Raw genomic sequence first — 24,771 nt, 5'->3', positions numbered from 1 at the left:
AGTGAGGATGGGATGAGGTAAAGGATAAGAAAATGCTCTGTAAATGTTAAAGCACTATATAAATATGAAGTGGCATTAATTTGTAGCCTCAGCAACTGTTTGCAGAGTTCATCACTCTGTCACCTCAATCTCCTAAGATTCCTAGCAAGTCTAAAATCTTGTTCAGGAAAGGTCTACCCTGTTTTTGGCCTTTATTATGTTGGGGTATCCCTCTATATCCACTTTGTTCAGAGTTACCATAAATGGATGTTGAATTTTCTCAAATGCTTTTTCTGCATCTGTTGAGATAATCATATGATTTTTATTCTTTGTTTTGTTAATGTGAGATCTCTCTTGTTTTTAATCATGGCTGGCCACTGGATTGTTTGCTGCTATGACTTCATAACAATTCATAGCCAGCTTACTGTGTATTATTGCATTTATATTTGCATAGCACTTCAAGAGCTCTTGACAGATATTTTGCTATCTGCTCTTTGTGGTAACTCAATGAGGAAGGTGATTTTATTATTCCCATGATCAAAGCTGTACCTCAGACGTCCCCATTGTGTGTATTTCCCCTGCTTGGAGTTCCCTGCTTGTGCAGTCTGCGTATCACAACAGCTTCTTGGGTGGCTCATCTTCCCTTCCCCTGTACAACCTCATAAAAGTGTAAGTGGCACTTCTGCATTTGGTCAGTAGGTCATCTTCTAGTAACTGTTCATTTGGCCTACTCTGCTGCCCATTAGTGATTGATTCAGCAAGTGAAGAGCAGGTGTTGTGGTACCTGTATCCAGACCTCTTATCCACACCCAAGGGTCTACCCTAAGGTTCGACCTTGTTTGGTTGTCACCTTTGTCGACCTGTGTGTTGGCCATAGTAACAAAACTCCATGTAAGCTGTCAGTTCCCATGTTTTTACTAAAAGTCTGCCATGATGTAAGATGATACAGTAGTGACATGAGAGGGGCGAAGTGGACTTCTGGCTCACTTCCTGCTTCAACAAAAGCAGAGATGCATTTATATTGCATATTGACATTTCACCTTCTTTGGAGTTGGCAAATGTTTGACTGTAGTCATTGTCAGAGACATCATAGTATAGGGGAAAGCATGTGGGCGTTGGAGGGAGGCTGCTTCCTATGTGACCTTGGGAGTTCCTATTTTTTATTAGAGTCTCTCTCTCTTCACTTGTAAAATGAAGCTGTCAATACCTGCCTAGGTAGGTTGTTGTGAGGATTGAAGGTAGTATTTATAAACTGCTTGACAATATATGTTATCATAATCTTCATAGCTATCACCCCAGTTTTGCAGATAGGCACATAACCACTTTCATATCTATTTACATATTCATATCAAGTAAACTTTATTAGTAAACAGTGCCAGATCTGTCATCGTAAGAGTCGTCCATTGAGTTCTGGAGTTGAAAGAGACATAATTATTTTGTGCAATAGTGTTAGAGCTATCCTGACACTGCAGAAATGTCTTCAGGTGTGACATGAGAGGAGTAAGACAGACTTGAGGCTCACTCTGTGTTTCAGCAAGAGCAGACATTTCATCTAAGATTTCATTTGAAAAATATTTCCACTGATTGATTGAAAAAAAACTTTAAAATTTGAATTCAACTTTCTACCTACCGTCCAGTGTAGGAATCTACTCTACAACATGACTGACAGATAATGACTTAAGTGAATGTATTCTGGTATAAATTTTCTAAGTTCTTTCTAGTACCTGGCATCTAGTAGACATTCAAGAAGTGCTTATTGAATTAATGAATTCTTGGTCATGGTTATGGTAAGGATCAACTGAATAGTGCTAGAGCTCTTTATAGCCTCTGCATTCATTCCCCTATTCAACACATAATTATCAGATGATTGAGTCAGGACACAATTCTTTCTGATTTAAGCCTCCGTATGTTTAGAACCTTGTTAATTCTCTCAGAGAAGCCAACTTTGCTTAGCCTGTTAGAGTCCAGAACAGCTAATTAGTTTATTTTTATAGCCTCATAGAGCTGGAAGGGATCTTAGAAGAGATGCAGAGAAGGGAAAAGAGGGCTGATAATAAGAAGTAGTGTAGTGAAATGGTTCAGAACACAGACCCTGGAGCCAGACAGCTCGATTCCCACTTTGTAATCGTGGACAAGTTGCTTAACATCTCTGTGCTTTAGTTTTCTCATCAATAATATGAAATAATAACAATATGTCACAGAGTCGTTGGCAGGATCAAAATCATTATACAGAAGCTCTAAGAACTGTGCCTACAATGGAGTAAATGCTCCACATTAACTATTATTAATGGTAGCATTATGATTATCATTATTTGTCGAAACCTACTTCACATGCCTCATCTTGTGTGGAGGCTCCATAATATAATGTAATTTGCCCAAGGTCAACTAGCTGATAAATTGCAGAGCTGGCTCTATAAATCATTTCACTCACCTCCCTCTTTTTTTAAATAAGACCAAGGCATACATAGGTAAATTGATTTATTAAGGGCCATACTACTAGTCAGTGACAATATCTGGGCTGTAATATCAATTTCTTAATCTTGGTTTGGATTGTTTCTCTTTAGGAGGTATGGTAGAGATCTTGATGATGTCTTAATTTTTAAAATATTTTTGTAACAAGGATGATGTCAGCTGTCAAAAACATTATTTTAATTGGAAATTATCAAGCTTTATAGAAGCATATGGATTAGGGTCTTACTGATCATGGAGAACAGAAACCTTAACCTTCATTATAGTCAAATGATGTATTTTTGATGACAAAGATAAGACCAACTGTGAAATCTTGTAACTTCTGATTTTTATATGCTACGAAAAAAAATATATGCAGACCAAAATAATATGACCCTGTGATGTCAGTGACATAATCGTGGTCCTCAGTTGTGAAAGATGTTATGAGTCCAGCAAGTGTTTCCACCATTTCTTTCTCTGGTAAGAATAAAATCGTCTTTATTCTTCAGTTGTACTTGGCAAGCATGCATCTGGCTGTATATATCCTGTAATGTGGTAGAGTATTTACAACTTGTCCACGTTGTCTTTTGTACATATGGTATATTGATATGCCTTCATTACCTTTTATACCCACACTTGTACTTTTCGTATCAACTGAAAAATGAACATTTATAGATAGTGTTTGGTGTCACTGACTGCTTGACAAAAATTTATTTCCACAATGATGTCATCTTTGTTCAGCAGGACTTGTGTAATGATTTGTAGAAATCGTTCTGGATTTTTATTTATTTTATGAAGATTGAGTGAAATGGAAAAAATTACAAGTGGTATTTAAAGCTAATATTTACTGTGGGCTTTTTACATGTTAAGACACTGTATTAACCTCTGTACTCTCTTAGTCACTTAAGTAGGTCTCATAATCATCATATAGAAGAGAGGCAGAGTTTAAAACTATCAGATTTTTGGTCAGAAGCATGTATTTAGCAGATTTATGCTGATTGACTGTATCCACTTGTAAAGGAGAAAGACAACATGAAATATGAGGTGTTAATTTCTATTTCCTCAGTTATAATTAGGAATTTAAAAAATGTTTAGTGTGTACAGCTACTTCCACCTGCTACCCCAACTGTATTCCTTCATATGGAAGGATTTTTGCTGTTCCCACTATGCCCACTAAATGCTTATGGGAGAACATGTGAAGTGAGTGTTTCTCATCCAGGCTCTAGAATGGTACTGAGGAGCCAGTCTTAGACACTTGAGATAAAATACAGCTTTCTAAATATTTTGTTCCTTCTAGGACTATGAGCACCTATTAACTGACATTTCTTTTCTAGATGTTAAACATATGCCAATAACAATTTAGTTCTCTGGAAAACATGTAAACAGTCTAATGGAAAATAAGACAAAATCTGCTCTCTTTGCATGAGGATGAAGGAAAGGGACCACCAAATAGGTGAAGAAGAGAGTCTCAATATTACTGTAAGAATTATAGTTCTCACAGGAAATTGAGGGTAAAATCTTATGTGCATGTTGAAATTGAAGAGAAGTAGAGAACCACAGATTACAAAAATGAAACTCTTTTCAATTATAAAGCAAGAGAAATTGTATTTCAATCAGGAGACTAGTGAAGAGAATAACGGTAGATGTGGGGCAACAACAGAGTCTCCGAAGGGTTTGACATGTGAGATGGAAAGGGGAAAGGCTCTTGTGCTTCGTGGATGAAATAAAAGAAACATGGAAAGTCCGTTAAATCTGAAAAAAGAAAACCCGTTGATGAGAGATAGGTGATAAAAACAGTTTAGTGTCTGCAGGGTCAGGGAGATGGAAGTCTCATGTCATCTTAATAGGGCCGTATGTTGAGAAGCAGATAGAAGAGTAGGCTTGATAGTTGTGTGGATATATAGACAAGGTGGAAACCGATCTTCATTTTGGGCTGATGGGAGTTACTCAGAGCAACTTTTGGATCTATTTAAAATCATAATAATCATTGGTTTTGACTTCATTTAAAAGCATTTTTAAATCAAAATATTCAAGTACTCAAAAGTATAAGTGCTTCATAAGTACTTCTAATAGAGTTATTTATCATGGACTTATTTATCATGGTTAATCTTATGTTTATATTCATATTAGGGCTCTTTCAACATATACTGTAAGCAGACCCCTCAAAGGGTTTCTGCAGGAAGTCATAATGTAAATCAACCAAGAGTATCTGTCTCAATGGGATTAAGATGAGATCAGTTACTGAGAATCAGAGGCAAATAGCTCAGCTTTGGGAAAATTTGGTGAGTGTAAGGCTTAGGAAGAACCAACTTCAAAGTGGCCTCACAAGGTAGAGAGCCAGTGAGAAGAATGCACAGAGCAAGCGGCTGTCAGCATGGATGCTGACATTTACCAGGGTGAGGCAGGGCCGTAAGAACTTGTAGGAGGTAGAGCTAGATTTTGATGTTAACAAGAGAGCCTTAGGACTGCAATTTTTATGTTTAAAGTGAGTGAAATTAAGGTTTGACAAAATTGTTTTTATATCAATGTCTAGAACTGTTATGTGATTTTCCAAAACGAAATCTGTAAATGACAAAGTAGAAAATTGGCAGCCTAGCATCTAGTTGTCATTGGAGGAAGGAGGGGCCCAGAGAGTGGGGACAGTGTAAACTTATCCATCTGGCTGCATTTCTCTCTTCTCCTGTGATAAGAGCCACCCACCTTCCTCCCAGTGCAGAGCTGCTCCTCTGGCTAATTCCAAATGAGCTATATATCAACAATGCAAAGAGCTGGATGGCAGTCCTGAGTCTAGCTATACTTTTATACCAAGCTTCTTCTCTTCTTTTAGTCCTTGTTGTTAAGTCTTTTCCTTGAACTTCAGAACCACATATCTACTGCCTGTTCAGTGTCTCCATTTGGAGGTACCAAAGCAATTCAGACTCAAGATGTTCAAAACCAAAGTCATCATCTTGACCAGAGCTGTTCATCATACTTGATTCCTTGAATTTTACTACCTCCTTCCATTTGCCCATGACAGCATTTCGGGCCTCTTTCCTGATTTTCGTTCTGCCTTACCCCTCACATAATCGACAGGACTGTTCAGTACTTCATCCCTACCTCCTGCTGCTTCCTCCTTCAGGTCTTTGTTATCTCTGAATGGAATCGCAACAGCAGTCTTCTACCTGGTCGTCTTCACTCTGATCGTGTTCCTCTCCCCACCCCCTGCCTTCCTCATTCTATACACTGTAGCTGGAATGATCTTTCTAAAATGTAACCCTGATCAAGTCATTCCCTATTTAAAAGCCTTCAATATCCCCTTATTGCCTTCAGGATACAATCAAAACTCTTTCCCATGATAATGACTTTGCTTTCCTGATGAGGCCCCTGCTTACCCATTAGTTAATTTTCTGAAGTCCACTTACACCGAACTGTTTGCAGTACCCAAGTGGCTTGGTCCCCCTTGTCTGTGGTCTTTTATATTTCTTCTTCCTGCCATCCATTTTCCTGCCATCTACCACTCCACTAGCTACCCCTCAAACTTTAGTTAAGATATCACTTTCTCCAGGAAGCCTTTTGCGTTTTCTCTAAACTAGATTAAATATCTTGCTTGTGTCTTTCCATTAAAGCCTATTTTACTTTATTGGATTTATCATATTATGTTTTGTCTGTTTACTTGTCTACCACCCCCAAAAGGCAGGGAGCTATATTGACCATCAGTAGAGTTTCTGACATATAGTAGGGGGCACAGTAAATGTTTTTTTTTTCTCTTAAAGAAAATTGTGATAAAATACATATAATATAAAATTTACATTTTTAACTATTTTAAATGTGCCATGAAATAGTATTAAGTACATTCACATTGTTGTGCAACTATTACACTCATCCATCACCAGAGCTTTTTTCATCATCTCAAACTTAAACTCTACCCATTAAACAGTAACTCTCCACTGCTCCCTCCCCCTAGCCTTTGGTAACCACTATTCTACTTTTTGTTTCTATGTGCATTTGACTCTAGGTACCTCATATAAGTGGACTCATACTATATTTGACCTTTTGTGCCTAGTTTATTCACTTAGTGTACTTCAAGGTTCAACCGTGTTGTAGCATTGTCAGAATTTCCTTCCTTTTTAAGGCTAAATAATATTCCATTGTATGTATATAGCACATCTTGTTTATCTATTCACCTGTCCATAAACATTTGGCTTGTTTCAACCTTTTGGCTATTGTGAATAATGCTACTATGAAATGAGTGTACAGACATCTGTTCGAGTTCTTGCTTTCAGTTCTTTTGATTATATACCTAAAAATGAAATTGCTTAATCTTAGGGTAATTCTATGTTTAATTTTGAGGAACAGCCATATTTATTTCCATAGCAGCACAAAGATACCAGTTTTTCCACATTCTTGTCAACACTTGTTATTTTCTGTTTTTTTGTTTGTTTATTTTCTTTTATAATAGCCATCCTAATAAGTATGAAGTGGTATCTCATTGTGGTTTTGATATGCTTTTCCCTAATGATAAGTGATGTTGGGCATCTGAAAAGATATAGTTGTTGGCCATTTTTAATCTCTTCTTTGGAGACATATCTATTCAAATCCTTCGTCCATGTTTAATTAGGTGGTTTTGTTGTTGAGTTGTAGGAATTCTTTATATATTCTGCATATTAATCTCTTATGAGATATATGATTTGCAAATATTTTTTCCCATTCTGTGAATTGCCTTTTCACTCTCTTGATAATTCCTTTGATACACAAAGGTTTTTAATTTTGATGAAGTCTGGTATATGTATTTTGTTGTTGTTGCTATGCTTTTGGTATCAAGTGCAAGAAATCCTTGCCAAATCCAGCCATGAAGCTCTCCCCCATGATTTCTTCTGAGTTTCATAGTTTTACCTCTATGTTTAGTTACTTTATCCATTTTAAGTTAATTTTTGTGTGGTATAAGGTAAGAATCCAACTTCATTCTTTTGCATGTAGATAACCAGTTTTCCCAACACCGTTTGTTGAAAAGACTTTCCTTTTTCCCACTCCGTCATCTTGGCGCCCTTGTTGAAAATCATTTCACCATATATGCGAGGGTTTGTTTCTGGGCTCTCTATAATCTATTTCATTGGTATATATCTGTCTTTATACCAGTACCACACACTTTGGTCACAGATCTTTGTAGTAATTTTTGATATCAGAAATTGAGTGCTTTAATTTTTTTCTTTTTTAAGTCTGAGACTTGCTACTTAATTCTCCCCCTAACATTTTTCCTCGTGTATCCTTGCCTAGTGTTTCCTTTTTCCTTTAACAGTTCTTGCTAGGTGGGTTTGTTCCTTCATCCCTTTTATAACCTCACTCCAATGCCAGTATTCTTTCCCTCTTCCACTCTTTTTTTTTTAAAGATTCATTTTTATTTGTGTGTGTTCAGGACACAGCTGGCATTTTAATGTCATATACCCCCGGATGTCCAAAGGAAGAGAGCCCCGATCATCTTTTGTTCCCAACTTCAAGTCTAGTTCAGCTGCTTTTGGAATTCCCAGGGCTAAAAGTCACTTTTTTTGTTCTTTCATCACCTGGGCTAACTGTCTCATTTTAGCACTGCAGGAAGAAGAAAGCTGAGATAGTACTAGTACGATGGACAAGGTGAATTACCTAAGAGACTGTGATGTAGCGAAAAGAGCATTACGTTAGAGGCCAAGAAATATGTGCCCTATTTCTGCATCTATCTCTAATTAGACAACACAGCCTCTCTGATTTACTGGTAAGTTTACTTATGTGTAAAGTAAGGATAGTTGGACTGGATAGTCTCTAAGTTCTTTCTAAACCTAAAAAAATTATTTTTACTTGTTGCAAATTAACTTCCTGAGAAGGAAGAAGAATTTGAGCTCATTTTAATAGATGAATAGTACTTAGGTTAGAAGGGAAGAGACTTCAGGAGATTTCAAATAAGAAAATGACAGTGTATTTGGGAGTCAGTGAAAATAACAGTAACTAGACTTTTTATTAAGTGAGGCTGAGTCAATTGGATATCCATGTGGGAAAAAAATTAACCTTTACCTCTATCTCACACAATATACAAAAATCAATTCCAAATGACTTAAAATCTAAAGAAAGGTAAAACAATAAAGCTTCTAGAAGAAAACATAGGCTAATAGCTTCCTGGCCTGGGGATAGGCAAAGATTTCTAGAACAACAACAACAAAGGTTGATAAGTTGAATTCAGTCAAATTAAGAACTACAGTTTATCAAAAGACACCATTAAGAAAGTAAAAAAGAGAAAAATATTTGAAATGTATCTGACAAATGACTTGTGTCAGATACAAAGAACTCCTACAAATCAATAAGAATATGCATATGACTCAATAGAAAAAGTAGGCAAAGACTTAAACTGCCATTTCACAAAGGAGTATATCTAATTGGCTAATAAATATATGAAAGGTACTCAATATCAGAGAAAAGCAAATTAAAACGACAGTGAGCCAACAAACACATGAAAAAATCCTCAGCATTATTGTCATTAGAGAAATGCAAGTCAGAACTACAATGAGATACTATTTCACACCCACTAGGATGGCTTTAATAAAAAAGACAGGAAATAAGAGTGTGGAGAAATTGGAACCCTTACATTGCTTATATTCCTGGTGAGAATGCAAAATGGTTCACTCGATGTGGAACATAGTTCAGCAATTCCTCAGAAAGTTAAACACAGAGTTACCAAATGACCCCACAGCTTCACTTCTAGGTATATTTTCAAAAGAATGGAGAGTAGGGACTAAAAAAAGTACATACGCACACACTATTCACAGTAGCCGAAAAGTGGAAAGATCCCAAATGTCCATCAATGGATGAATGAATAAACAAATTATGATACACATACTATAACAAAACCTATTCACCCACATACTACGAAGTGGATGAACTTCAAAAGCATTGTACTAAATGAAAGAAGTCAGAGATAGATGGTTACATATAATGTGATTCCATTTATATGAATGTCCAGAATAGATAAATCATATAGACAGAACACAGACTGATGGTTGCTGGGAGCTGAGGGTGTGGGGAAAAGGGGAGACAAGGAGACAAATACAGAGAAAATTGATTAATGGGTCAAAGGGTTTTACTTTGAAATGATGGAGCTGTTTTGGAACTAGAGGTAGTAATTGCACTACATTGTGAATGTACTGATTGCTGCTGAATCGTTCAGTTTAAAATGGTTAACTTTATGCCATGTAAATTTCACCTTAGTAAGCGATTTTTTTCTACATCTACTAGATACTACTGTGTGTGTGTGTGTGTGTGTGTGTATACCCACCCACTAGAATGGGTAAAATTAAGAAGACTATGTCATTTCCAAGTGTTAGCGAGGACGTGGAGCAACTGAAACCCTCTTGCATTTACTGGTAGGAGTATCACTGAAGCTAAACATGTGCCGTCTTCTGACCCCAGCATTCCACTCCTCCCTGTATGTTAAAAAGAAATGAATGTATGTGGCCATCAAAAACATGTACAGAAAGGTTCTTAGTAGCTTTATCCTTAATAGCCTAAAACTATAAACAACCTAAACATCTCTCAAATTAGAATGGATAAATTATACCATATTCTTACATGGAATACTACACAGAATAAAAAAGAACGAACTATTACTACACACACAACAAAGATGAATTTCACAGAAATATTGTTTAGTGAAAGAAGCCAGACCCTGAAGAATATATTTACACTCTATTTAAAGGACAGGCCAAACTAACCTCTGGTGATGCATGTCAGAATAACCATTGCTGGGAGGGTACAGAAGTTGGTAGTTATTGACAAGGGAGCTCAAGAGAGCCATTGAAGTGCTGGAAATAAATCTCTTGATGTGAATAGTGGTTATACAGGTGTATACATATGTACACAATAACCAACCTGTGTACTTAAGAGCTGGTCACTTTATTGCATTATGTTCTACCTTAAAAAACAACAACAACAACAAAAACTAGAAAACCAAAAGGAAAAAACAGTCACCAGAGTAGATGTTCTTACAAGTAAACAGTAGAAGAGAATGTTTGAGAAGTGATGTTGTAATAGGCCTTGAATGGCAGTGAAATGGCAGACATTCGGATTCAGTCCTTTAAATCGGGTAGGCTTTAGGAAGGGGAATGACATAATGGAGGCAGATTTTAGGGAAATGGAACTTTTGATATATACTTGGTGGACTGAGGACTGGTCTGTGAGTGGGAGACCGTTGCAGTAGGACCTGAATTAGGATAATACTATTTTAGAAGGAAACACGGAAGAAGCATTAGTAAGGCTGGCGACTGGTTGGGCAAGGACAGCAAAGTACAACAGGGCAAAGATGACTGAGGTTTCACTTTAGATGTCTGGAAAAATGATGCTCCCAATAACAAAATAAAGAAAGCTGGGAGGAGGAATCAGTTTGGGAAGTAAAAACATGTGGATTTAAGTGCTTTAATTTTGAAGCGATGACAGGCATTCATGGGGCTCAGAAGAGCAGTTAGGGCTGGTGATGGAAATCTGAAAATCACCCACATACAGATTATTTTGAGTAGATGAGATCCCTGAAACGAAGAGTGTAGCATAGAGATCGCAGAAGGCCAGCCCTTAGAAAAGAAAGATGGGGTAGAGGAAGAGGAGACTGTAGTTGTGGATAGAACCAGGATAACATAGAACAGAACTGAGAGCATTTAAGCCAAAGAGTTGAGGGATGAAGATGTAAAGGGAGAAAATACAGAAGTAGGCGAGGAAACGTAAAGATTGAGAATGTGATAGAGAGCAGAGATAAATGCAGGAACATGGTCTTGGAGAAGGCAGGGGGAATAGAATCTGGAAGCAAAGGCAGAGAGAACTTAGCCTTGGATGGCTTTACCTGTGAAGAACCCAGGTGTGTGTAATCAGGTCACAAGAATTTGTCAGCATCTTTAGTGACTTTCTCTTGCAGTATTCTTTGACCTCTAAGTAGGAACTGAGGGTGACCCAAGGATAAGAGAATGAGTATGGCTATGGGAGCCATGGAGTCCCAGATATTTGGACTAATTCTGCTTTCCAGACATAATCTTATTCTCTGTAAAAGGGATACAAAAGAAGTTTAAGAAACCACTTATGACTTCTGGGAATTTACATGGCACAATTCAACAATAATTAAGAGCGATAACAAATGTGAGTAGGATGTTTTGAATCCTGACTTCATCGTTTTCTGCCTTATAACTTTGGGCTACCCTGCCTCTGTTTTCTTATCTGTATCTGTTAAATGGGGATAATATAATAATATCTACCTCATATGTTGTTCTGGAGATTAAATTAGTTAATATAAGCAAGGCACTTGGAACAATGCCTGAAGCATAGTAAGAATGTGACGAATGGTAGCTAAGATCATGAGAAAGCTATAGGAGTTTACAAGGGGAAAAAGTAACAAAGGCCGGACAGAGCTTGTGGGAGAGCTCTGGAGGAGTGGAGATTAATTGGGAGGAGGTTCAGGGATAGATAGGAGGAATGAAATGAGGGGGGAGGAATTCTGGTTTGGGGAAAAGATGTATAAAGTCTTAGATCAGTAAAGCCATTGGCATTTGCATGTGATTTATTTGATGACCCTGACGATTCCTGCTGGGAAGTAACGGGAGAGCAGGATAGGAGGATGGATAACTGACATCTTCGTAATAAAATAAGTGTGAGTTGGGGAGTCAGAGCTCTTTGGTAGTGATTTGCATCCTGGCCCCATGACTTTGGGCAAAGTTATCCCATCTGTTAGAACCCCAAATTTCCTAATCTGTAAAATGCCATGGACTGGATCTGTCAATCCCTTGCAGCTCTAAAATTCGATGCTTCATACATGAAAATGATTTCTTTGACCCTACCATCTGTGGAACAGTGTGTTTTTGCCTAGAATGAAGCTAACAGGTCTATGTGGGGACAAACTTGTGGTTCTGGCCCCATTTGTCCCATATTCTGAGTCAGCTGACTAGCCCGCATAGGAACACTACACACTGCCTTTGCAGCACTTAACAATCACTACCACCAGAGAAATCTGGGCTCTCTGCTTGTGTATTTATGAAAGGAGCTCTTAGGTTTTTAACTCCAAAATTAGTTAACTACTACTGTTGTCTTGAGAAGCCTCAGGTTTTATGGATACTTGCCTTGGAGTGGACCCTGAAGGCTAAGTAGAAAGAAGGGAAGGAGCAATCATTAGCGTTAAAAAAAAATTTCTTAGATTGTCCGTGGATTTCACAAAACTAATGGAAAGAGCAGCACCATGAGCACCAGGTGAACTGCCAGTAAAACCCTAAAGCTTCACGTAAGACTCACCTGCTTGAGTCCCTTTGTAACAGTAAAGGGACACTATTGCTTTTGGCATTAGGGATTCTTTGTCTAAAGGCATGGATTTAAATAACCCAGGACTCTAGTTAAATATAAGTGGAAATGGGCTTTTCAAACACCATGCTTAGAAATCATTGGCTCTGTTATGTCACCACTTCATTTTCTCTTTTTAGAAGGGAATTTTTGTTTGTTACTCCATTCTCCCTTCCCGTCCTTCCTGGCTTGAGCCCCTGTAGAGTTGCACACAGGCCTTTCTGCTGTCATTTATCCTGCAGGGCTGCCGTGCTGTTGCATCAGAGGAAGTCCTCTAAGATTCCTCTCCCATTTGCGTTTTCTTGCTGCTGAATGTGAGGTACATAGAACAATGTCTGTCCTCTTCACAGAGAAAAGTGCTTTCCATTTGTCCCTGGCAGGAGCTTGGTCATCAAAGAAAGTACTTCTGGGCTTTTATACTGGATGGACTTTGCGCAAATTTGTGAATTGAGAAATAACTTGAAACGGAGGAACCGAAGCAGATGGAAGTTATTTTGTCTGTAATTTGTGCCTCCAAAGATTCAAAGGGTTTAGTGTTTTCAGAATCTGAAATTTGAAAACAGTGACCATTTGTGTTAGCCTTGGAAGGAAGAGTATTTCTTTGGGGCGTGGATTACCAGGAAAGACTTGGGCATACAAGCAGTCCAAAGCTAACATGTACCCCTGGGTAATATTAAATATGCTTTATTAGTTTAGAATATAAGTTCCTTGAGGGCGTGGAATATGTCTTTGTAACTGTATATTGTCCTAACAGTGAGTTGCATCTAAGTAAATAATAAATACTAGCAATTGGGGAGACTCTCATCTTTTGATCTCGCTGGCTGATCATTCCCCTGAGGGGTGATTATGAACATCACCTAGTCCATTCATGCCACAGATTTTCTGAAGAGAAAAATAACTGTGTCATGGAAGAAACTATGTGTTGCAAAGATTGTGAATAAAGGTTGAGAGTGAGATGGTTTAGCCCGGCCTCTTTTTAGAGCAGTGATTGATTAATGCTGTCTGTGTTGCGTTTTTTTCCAGAGCTGACCTGTCCTGGACGCAGCAATAACTAACGAAGCTGCTGCAGGATGAGAAGATGGCAGCGCGGCTGCTCGCACCACCAGGCCCTGATAGTTTCAAGCCTTTCACTCCTGAGTCGCTGGCAAACATCGAGAGGCGCATTGCTGAGAGCAAGCTTAAGAAACCACCAAAGGCCGATGGCAGTCATCGGGAAGATGATGAGGACAGCAAGCCCAAGCCAAACAGTGACCTGGAAGCAGGGAAGAGTTTGCCTTTCATCTACGGGGACATCCCACAAGGCCTGGTTGCAGTTCCCCTGGAGGACTTTGACCCATACTATTTGACGCAGAAAGTGAGTTGGAGGAGGAGGAGCAGCAGCTTCAGATACCCCTTTCCTAAGAGGCTTAGGGGAGATGGGGGAGAAAGAACTGTGTCTCTTTGCCAAAGTTCGGATAAGTAGTTAACCTTTTGTTTCTATTCTGGCTTATGGGGGTTATTTTTCAGTTTAATTGCCTTTAAGGGTCATTTGTGAGTCATGGCAATTCTCAACTCTGTTAATAAGACTCAATGTTTTTGGCTGCAGGCCAGATCAGAAAAAGAAGACAAATGAAATGGGGCTATTTAATAGAGTTAAAGAAAGATGGCATAGTAAAAGAAGGTACAACCTTGCAGAATCTCTCTCACACATACATTCAGAATCCTATCTTTGAATACAAAGATGGTGTTAGTATTGTGATATTAACAGAGGAGCTTGTTTTCAGTATAAGGGAGATGATGGGCTGTACTCTTATCCAGCCTTATTTGTGACATGAGAGCATAGGTAGCTGTTGGGCACTGGAATAGAATAGAATAAGCCAAACTGGGCCAGTGAGGAGAGACTCCAGGTCTTTGGCCTTGTTACGGAGTTGTCTGGATTGAGCCAGCACTGATTCTTGCCTTAATGTCAGTCCTGTTACTCCTGCAGTAAGGAGCATGGGTGAAAGAAGCACCAGTTTTCATTCGGTCAGATTTCAAATTTCCTAACAAATATTTGACTAAGTCTTGGGTTTCTTTCTCATGATTATCTTGAAACAAAACAAAAAGTAGAGAAGCAAAGCCCCCTGGATCATAATCAACCAGCCAAGTAATTAGCCATTGAATACTGAGGACTGACATTAGACACCATTTTAGGGGATCCCTCATTCAATGGGTGTCATTTAAAGAATTAAATCAATCGGTGTTACCAGATGAGGGGGGAAAGTCTTTGTATAATTACATGTTTACGAATATAAAGCTTAACTAAACTGCCTTTATTAACAAAACTACCTTATGAACTACCCTTAACTAAATTGCCTTTCATTCTTTACATTTTGGAAGAAATTTCAGTTTCTTTGGGTTAATAGTGGGACAGAAGTAAGACAAGACCAGTAAATCTCTTGACATAGTTGTGAAGGCATTTTTAGTGGAGAATGGCAAAAGCAATTAAGACATTGTATACACAAAATGGTCCTTTACCTGTGCGCTTGTGTTGCACCTTGGAACAGCTACGTAATAGGAAAAAGTGGAACCAGTAGCCTGTGTCTTCCACTGAGAAATTTTGAAAGTTAAGGAACAAAACGTGATATGATATAAAGAACGGCAGACTGGAAGTGAGAAACCCTGACTCTACCATAATTCACCATGTTTATTATTTATATCTTTCTTTGTTAGTATATGTATTGTTCAAGCTGCCACCAATAATTAACGGGGAAAGAAAGTCATAAATGAAGAAAAAAGCTTCTCAAAACTGGTCATGTCCTTTAGCAAGTCACTTCACCTGTATGGGCTTAAATTTTCTCATCTAAACACTGAGAAGTTGAACAGAATTTTTGAGGATTTTTTCAGATATGAAGTTCCGGGACAAAGTAGTTTTCCTAAGTTTATTGATTTCCCTATTTACTCTTCCCTTTCTTAAAGTCTAACTTTTTTTATCTGGGCCTTTGCAAGTGGTAGTAAGTAGATGAGGGAGGAGGCAAACTTTAACTTTCTGGGTAAGGAAACCTGGGTTCTTAGACTGTTTTAGAAAATTGTTTCATTCATTGTAGAATTTTGAAATGTATTTCCCTCCTCTTTTCTATGGCCTTAGAAAAAGAAATCACAAATTTCTTTGGTCTTAGTAGAAGTAAAAAGAAATGACAAATCTCAGGGTTCAAGTTGTACCTATTTAGGTGAATTTGGCCAATTGGTGTAACGTTTTTTTCTAAGAAAATACTCCTATAGCAATAGCAGATAGGAAGCCCTTTGGACTCTGACTTTTCAGGTGACTAAAACTTCTTTGCTTTTCCTCTTTGCTTTTATTTGAACTGTGTATTTTTCCAAGTCAAATACAAATTAAATTTCCTTTTCTTAAACCTGACTATATGAAAAATATAGAGAGCTATTTATTGTCAGAGCCCACTGTTCCTTTGCATGCTTTTTTTCCTGGTTCCTGCCCTATAGACAGCCTCTTTCCATTACTAATGTCTCAGAATTTAGTGGCCCTGACTTGGCACTCAAAGAGGGCAGGTCTCTGGCTCTGATCAAATATCATTTCTTAGGTAGGCCATATGATGATTAGGGCTTTTCATGATAAAAAGACTGATGTCAGCTTTTGGTCTCACCACAAGGGAAATAGTTCATGGAAAGGATAATTTCAATGGTTGGTTTTTTGTTTGTTTGTTTGTTTGTTTTTTTGTAATCCATTTTTTAAATTGAAAAATATACACCATGCAGAAAAGTTCATAAAACATAAATGCATAACTTAATGATTATTATAAAGCAAACATACTAATGCCCATGACAAGAAAGAATATTAGTAGTACCTCAGAAGTATTGATTGTACTCTTAAGTAAGGGATTTTTCAGTTGATTACGTGGCATTACTAATGCTTTGTACTAACTAGGCCAAATTAGCAAAATCTTCCCTGCTGGGAGGCACACTGGGGATTAAGCCACAAATCAAAAAATCCCGAGAGTAGAAATGACTTTACAAGGACATTTCCTTCCATTGTTTTTCAAGGGCTGCCTTAAATAATTCTTACAATATAGAACTTATTTTCTTTGCTAAATGATACAAATGGATTTCTTTATCTTTTCCTCAGAATTCTTATTTTCTAACTGATTAATAATTTTGTGACTCATAGAGATTTGTTTCTCATTTCCTCCCCCTCTTTATTTTAGAGGGTGAAAGAAAACTAGTTCCAGGCCTGTAGCGAAGTTCTGGTTTCATCCCATTGTGGATTTCACACTATCCAGGGACACAGGGCTTTAAAATTTGTGTATCACATTTTCAAGACACTCATACCGCTGACGCTGGTTTGAGCTATCATAAGTTTCTTGAGGTCCTCAGTGGTGCTGTCCATGTCGCATTTCACCGGACTTTCCTAGCTGGTCCCTGAAAACAACCTGGGTCATCCCCTCTTTGGATTTTCTGAGACTTTCTAGTGCTACAACATTTTTTTTGCCTCTTGGTACTTTGTTCTGATGTCTCCTTTCTTTGGCTTTCTTGTTTTTCAACTGTTTTCTGCAAAAAAATTGAATTTGAGGACCATTAAAATTTTTTATTTAATTTTTAAAATAGGTAATACATTTACATGGTTAAAAATACAGTAAAAAATATTCAGTTAATAAAAAGTATTCTATAAAAGTGCATTCAGTTAAAAATCTCTCCTTTACACCTCACCCTCATCTGCCCAGGTAGCCATTGTTAGTAGTATCTTCCAGAGTTTCTTTATATATGTACAAGTGAAAACAAATAGGTATTTTAAGGAACTTGAAGTATCCTTAATGCCTTTATTGCTTTTTCATTCACATCCCCGATAATCCCTGTGCAGTGCTTCTGAGGGAAAGGATGGCATTTGTGTAAGGTCTAGTATTTTATCATCTCAAGCGAAGTTGCTTAGAGTAGTCTATGCTAATTATGCTAATAGCTAATATCCCACCCATCTTATAGGGTTTTTGTGAGGATAATTTCTTGGATACCCTATACAAAACAAAATTGCCTCAACCCAGCTTCATTTTTCTCCATAGACTTAGCAACACTAGACGTATATTTATTGGTTTATTGTTCATCTTCTTGTATATTCATCAACTGGAGCAGTTCCCGCCCTACAGTAAGTGCTCAATCAATATTTGTTGAATGAATGAATCTTATGAGATAATGCATATGAAAACAGTATGTACTTTTATAAATGCTTTGAATAGAAAAGGTGACATGATTTTTTTTCTAATGAAAAAATTTTTCATCTACCAAAATGAATTGAACTCTAGCAGAGAAAAGATTGATTACCAGGATGTCTTTTCTATTCCCAAATAATTAGTTTCCTTTAGGGTCTGAGGAAGTGGATCAGGAAATAGGTTTCCTGATGTTTTAGAGGTATTTTTCGGAGAGCTAGATAACTGTCGTTAAATGTTATCAGTCTTATCGCTCCTCTTGCAAAACCTTAGAACTAGAAGGGACTTTATAAAAGATCATTAGGTAACAGCCTCTATCTAGAGCTCGAATCTCTTCTTGATTTATTGGTATCGAGTGTGTTTTATATACAAAGGCTGTTATTTCCTGAATATTTAAGTTGGTTTGTCATGTCTACCTTTATTATTTTGCTTTTCTTTTTTTTCTTGGCTGTGTGAGTTGTATTAATTGACTGTAAAGGAAATGAGAGAAGTTAACATGGATATATAGCAGCTTGAGTTGCCTCATAATAAGTATTTCCTGTATGTGAGGCATTGGGGGCATTGGGTTCTCCTGGGGGAAATCAGATAAATAAAGTCCATTCTTTACCCTTAAGTAGCTCATAACATGGTAGCATATAATGTGATATCACTTTTGACAAGGGGGCCCTAGAATGGGCCTTACTTAATTACTTCATAGTAAGAGTGGCATTTGAAATTCATCTTGGGATTTTAGAAAAGAGGGATAGACTGGAATATTCTAGAAGAAAGAACAATACGAAAAAAGGCTTAGTGACAAAGACATAGGACAGTTAAGAAAAAGCTGAGTAGTCTAATTTGATTGGAATGTGGGGAATAGACTGAGGAGCAATGGGAGATGAGGCTGGAAGGGAGAGCTGGAGCCAAATCATGGAGGACTAACAATGTTGGACTAAGAAGTTTGGTGTTTACTTGATAAGCAGTAGAGAAGTACTGAAGGTTTTCAAATGGAGTAAGGATATGTGAGCAAAGCTGTGCTCTAGGGAGATAGATGTGGCAGTGATATGTGTGATGGACTAAAGGGAAAGAGGACTGGGACAGAAAGACCAACTGTGAAGTAATGAGGGTCTGAACTATAGTGGTGGAATTGGAAAGTAAGAGGAATGGATAAAGTCAGGAGTCGTTATAGCGATGAATTGATAGGATTCTGTGATTGTGGAGAATAAAGGAAATAGTTGAGCAGTCAGTCATTCATTAGATATATTGTTATTGATCATTTTCTGTATGCCCAGCCTATGTTTCATGCCCTTCAGAACAAAACAGACAAGTTCTATATGCTCTTGGAACTTAGTTTTTGTTGGAGAGATAGATGATAATCAAGAAATAAAGTCATTACAGATGATAATAAGTGCATTAATGAAGGTAATATGGTCTAAGTGCTTTAGTTTGTGTTGCTCTAGCTTAGGACGGAGACTAAACTTGGAGAATCCAGAATAATCAAAGGCTATCAGCTTGCTCTAATATTAATGTCTTAAACAGGCCTTTAGCTAATACTAAATTATAATCTTTAAAAAGACCCATAATGCTGATATTCTGAGTTGTTTAAAAGCCGGTATTGTTACTCTGTTAAGAGTTTGCTCATCTTGGATTTTACAAAGGCAGGAGTCCAGTACTTTTTAGCATCAGTGTGAGAGCCACAGGGGTACAGATAAATCTAGAATTTTCTACAGAAAGGAACCTTAGGTTCAGATCTTCTCAAGTCTTTGTACAAGTACTAATTTGTGATTCCAAATATCTGAGCCACATAGTGTATAAGAGACCACTTTTTTAAAAAATAAATTTATTTAAATTAGTTTTAAGTATAAAGTACGTTGGTTAGACATCTATAATGTTCATAAAACAATCCCCCAATTGCTCCCTCCCTCCTCTGGCCCTCCACTTAGCCATCATATTAATGCTACCCTCATTCCCTCTGCCATGCTCAACTGTCAACTACTAATTTGTACTTCTTTAACCCTTCACCCCATTCGTCCAGCCTTCCCACCTCCCTCCCCTCTGTCTATCCCCAAATAGTCCACTATATTTATGTCTGTTTTTGATTAGTTTGTTCTTTTTGTTCCTTAGCGAAATCATACAGTATCTATCTTTCTCTGTCCTTAACTTATTTCATTTAGCATAATAACCTCTAGGTCCATCCATGTCATTGCAAATGGTAAGATTTCATTTTTTTTTTGATGTCTGAGTAATATTCCATTTTATATATGAACCATAATTTATTCAGTCATCTGTTGATGGGCATTTAGGTTGCTTCCATATTTTGGCTATTGTAAATTATGCTGCCATGAATATTGGAGTGCATAGAACTTTACATATTATTGTTTTAGTTTTCTTTGGATAAATACCCAGAAGTGCAATTCCTGGGTCAAAAGGTATATCCATTTTTAATTATTTTGAGGAACCTCCATATTGTTTTCCATAGCAGCTGTACCAATTTGCAATCCCACCAACAATGTATAAGGGTTCCCTTCTCTCAGCATCCTCGCCAGCACTTGCTGTTTTTTGATTTATTGATGATAGCCATTCTGACAGGTGTGAGGTGATATCTCATTGTGGTTTTAATTTGTGTTTCTCTGATGATTAGCAACCTTGAGCATCTTTTCATATGTCTGTTAGCCATCTGTATTTCCTCTTTGGAGAAGTATCTTTTAAGGTCTTCTGCCTATTTTTTAATTGGATTGTTTGTTTTTTTTGTTGTTGAGTTGTATAAGTTCTTTATAAATTTTGGATATTAACCTCTTATCAGATGTATCATTAGCAAATATCTTCTCCCAAACAGTCTCTTGTCTTTTTCTATTGTTGATGCTTTTCTTTGCTGTACAAAAACTTTTTAGTTGCATGTAGTCCCACTTGTTTATTTTTTCTTTTGTTTATCTTGCCCAAGGAGATATATCTGAAAAGAAATTCTCGTTAGTAATATCAGAGAGTTTACTGCCTGTTTTCTTCTAAAAGTTCTATGGTTTTGGGTCTTACATTTAAATATTTAATCCATTTTGAGTCTTTTCTTGTATACGGTATAAGAAGATGGTCCAGCTTCTTTTTTTTTTTGCATGTTTCTGTCCAATTTTCCCAACACGGTTCATTGAAGAGACTATCTTTACTCCATTGTATTTTCTTACCTCCTTTGTCATATATTAAGTGAGTGTATAGATGTAGATTTATTTCTGGGCTTTCTATTCTGTTTCACTAATGAATATATCTGTTTTTATGCCAGTACCATGCTGTGTTTATTACTGTAGTCTTATAGTATAGTTTTATATCAGGTAGTATGATACCTCCAGCTTTGTTCTTTTTTCTCAAGATTGCCATGGCTATTTGGGATTTTTTATGGCTCCATATAAATTTTAGGATTGTTTGTTCTAGCTCTCTGAAAAACGCCATTGGTATTTTGATAGGGATTGCATTGAATCTATAGATTGCTTAGGGTTAGTATGGCAATTTTAACAATGTTGATTCTTCCTACCCGTGAACAGGGTATATGCTTCCATTTATTTGTATTTTCTTCAATTTCTTTTTTCACGGACTTATAATTTTCTGGAAACAAGTCTTCTACTTTCTTGGTTAATTTGATTCCCAGGTATTTTATAGTTTTTGATCCAATTGTAAATGGGATTGTTTTCTTAATTTCTCTTTGTGAAAGCTCATCATTAGTGTATAAAAATGCCACTGACTTCTGAGTATTTATTTTTTAACCTGCTACTTTATTGAATTCATTGATCAGTTCTAACAGTTTTTTGGCGGAATCTTTAGGGTTCTCTATATATAGTATCATGTCATCGGCAAATAACAAGAGTTTTACTTCTACCTTTTTTATTTCTCTTTCCTGTCTTATTGCTGTGGCTAAGACTTCCAATACAATGTCGAAGAGGAGTGGTGAAAGTGGGCATCCTTGTCTTGTTCCTAATCGTAAGGAAAATGCTTTTAGCCTTTCCCCATTGAATATGATGTTAGCTGTAGGTTTGTCATATATGGCCTTTATTATGTTGAGGTATGTTTCCTCTATTCCCACTTTGCTGAGAGTTTTTATCATAAATGGATGCTGGATTTTGTCAAATGCTTTTTCTGCATCTATTGATATGATCATATGGTTTTTATCTTTCGATTTATTAATGTGGTGTATCACATTAATTGATTTGCGGATATTGTATCAACCTTACATTCCAAGAATAAATCCCACTTGATCATGGTGTATGATATTTTTGATGTCTTGTCGAATTCTGTTTGTTAATATTTTATTGAGGATTTTTGCATCATTGTTCATAAGAGATATCAGCTTATAGTTTACTTTTTTTGTTTATCCTTTGGTTTTGGAATCAAGTAATGGTGGCCTCATAAAGGACTTAGAAGCTTTCCCTCTTGAGTTTTTTGGAATAGTTTGAGAAGAATAGGTGATAATTCTCTTTGAATGTTTGGTAAAATTCGCCTATGAAGCCATCTGGTCCAGAACTTCTGTGTTTTGGGAGGTTTTTGATTACTGATTCTGTTTCATTGGTGATAATTGATTGGTTCGCATTTTCTATCTCTTCTTGACTCAGTCTTGGGAGATTGTATGTTTCTAGGAATGTGCCCATTTCTTCCATATTGTTCAGTTTGTTGGTGTATAATTGCTCATAATATTTTCTTATGAGCCATTGTATTTCTGTGGAGTCTGTGGTTATTTCTCCTCTTTCATTTCTGATTTTATTTATTTGAGTCCTCTCTCTTTTTTCCTTGATGGATCTAGATAAGGGTCTGTCAATTTTGTTTATCCTTTCAAAGAACCAGCTCTTGGTTTTATTAATCTTTTGTATTGTTTTTTTTTCTGGACTCTATTTCATTTATTTCTGCTCTGATCTTTATTATCGCCTTCCATCTATTCACTTTGGGCTTTGTTTGCTGTTCTTTTTCCAGTTCTTTTATTTGAGCTTTTTCTTGTTTCTTGAGGGAGGCCTGTATTGCTATGAATTTCCCTCTTAGGACTGCTTTCTCTGTGTCCCATAAATTTTGAGTCGCTGTGTTTTCATTTTCATTTGTCTATAGGTATCTTTTAATTTCTTCCTTGATCTCATTAATAACCCATTCATTGTTTAGGAACATGTTATTTAGCCTCTATGTGTTTGTGTATTTTCCAGTTTTTTTCCTGGAGTTGATTTCTAGTTTCATAACATTGTGATCAGAGAAGATAGGTGATATGATTTCAATCTTCTTAAATTTGTTGAGACTTGATTTGTATACTGACATGTGGCCTATCCTTGAAAATATTCCATGTGCACTTGAGAAGAATATATATTTTGCTGCTTTGGGGTAAATATCTACTGAAAATATCTACTAAGTCCATCTGTTCTAGTGTATCTTTTAGGCCCATTGTTTCCTTTTTCAGTCTTTGCCTGGAAGATCTGTCCATTGGTGTCAATGGCGTGTTAAAGTCTCCTACTATGAGTGTATTACTATTGACCTCTTCTTTTATGTTGGTCAATAATTGCTTTATGTATGTAGGTGCTCCTGTGTTGGGAGCATATATGTTTACTAGGGTTATGTCCTCTTGATATAACGATCCCTTTGTTATTATGTTTTGCCCTTTTTTTTATCTCTTATTATAGCCTTTATTTTAAAGTCTGTTTTATCTGATATAAGTATTGCTACTCTGGCTTTTTTTTTATTATTTCCATTTATGTGAAATATCCTTTTCCATTCCTTTACTTTCAGTCTGTGAGTTTCATTTGCTCTGAAGTGTGTCTCTTGTAGACAACATATGCATGGGTCAGTTACCCTATGTCTTTTGATTGGAGCATTTAATCCATTTACATTTAAAGTGATTACTGATAGGTACACTGTTACTGTCATTTTAATATTCATATTTGTTATTTCTATTTTCTTTTTTACCCCTCCTCTTTTTATAGAAGACTAACATTTCTTGTAATGCTGGCTTGTTGGTGATGAATTCCTTAAGCTTTTTTCTGTCTGGGAAGTTCTTTATCTCACCTTCCATTTTAATAGTAAGCCTTTCTGGATAGAATATCTGTGGTTGTAGATTCTTATTTTACATAACTTTGACTATTTCTTGCCGTTCCTTCTAGCCTGCAAAGTTTCCATTGAAAAGTCAGCAGACATTCTTATTGGGGTAACCTTATAAGTAACTAGCTTCCTTTCTCTTGCTGCTTTTAGGATTCTCTCTTTGTCTTTGACCTTTGGCATTTTAATTATGATGAGTCTTGGTGTGGCCCTGTCTGAATTCCTCTTGTTTGAAAGTCTTTGTGCTTCCTGAACTTGTATATCTAATTCCTTCGCCAGATTAGGGAAGTTTTCTGTCATTATTTCTTCAAATAGAGTCTCAATCCTTTGCACTCTCTCTTCCTCTTCTGTTACTCCTCTGATTCGGATATTTTTACACTTCATGTTGTCCTAGAGGTCTCTTAAACTATCCTCATTTTTTAAAATTCCTTTTTCTTTTTGTTGTTCTGATTGGGTGTATTCATCTACCTTGTCTTCCAGTTCACTAATTCAGTCTTCTGCTTCATCCATTCTACTGTTGAATCCTTCTAGTGTATTCTTCATTTCCGTTATTGTATTCCTCATTTCTGTCTGGTCCTTTTTTATGGTTTCTATGTATGTTTTTATGCTCTTATTGTGTTCATCCATTCTCCCCATAAGTTCATTGAGCATCCTCATAACCATTATTCTGAACTCTGACTCTGGTAGGTTGCTTACCTCCATTTCATTTAGCTGATTTTTTGGAGTTTTCTCTTGTTGTTTCATTTGTGGCATGTTTCTTTGTTTTCTTATTTTATTAGCCTCTCTATGTTCTTTTCTATGTGTCAGGAATATTTGTTTCATCTCTCAGCCTTGGCCAGAT

The 24,771-nt window shown here is 36.8% G+C and overlaps 1 protein-coding gene across 5 annotated transcripts in view; it reads left to right on the top strand.

Moving 5' to 3' along the window:
• The window catches only part of SCN8A (sodium voltage-gated channel alpha subunit 8), a 166,685-nt gene that overhangs the window by 36,197 nt on the left and 105,717 nt on the right, over positions 1 to 24,771 (top strand). For all 5 annotated transcript variants that reach the window (XM_036236494.1, XM_016142642.2, XM_016142648.2 and 2 more), the window contains exon 2: positions 13,759 to 14,089. In XM_036236494.1, coding sequence (XP_036092387.1) covers positions 13,814 to 14,089 — 276 coding nt within the window. In that variant the 5' untranslated portion in view covers positions 13,759 to 13,813. The remainder of the gene's footprint in view (positions 1 to 13,758; positions 14,090 to 24,771) is intronic.

The sequence above is a fragment of the Rousettus aegyptiacus genome, unplaced genomic scaffold (assembly GCF_014176215.1).
Source record: "Rousettus aegyptiacus isolate mRouAeg1 unplaced genomic scaffold, mRouAeg1.p scaffold_m13_p_2, whole genome shotgun sequence".
Taxonomy (NCBI): domain Eukaryota; kingdom Metazoa; phylum Chordata; class Mammalia; order Chiroptera; family Pteropodidae; genus Rousettus; species Rousettus aegyptiacus.
This window is presented reverse-complemented; position numbering and strand designations above follow the sequence as displayed.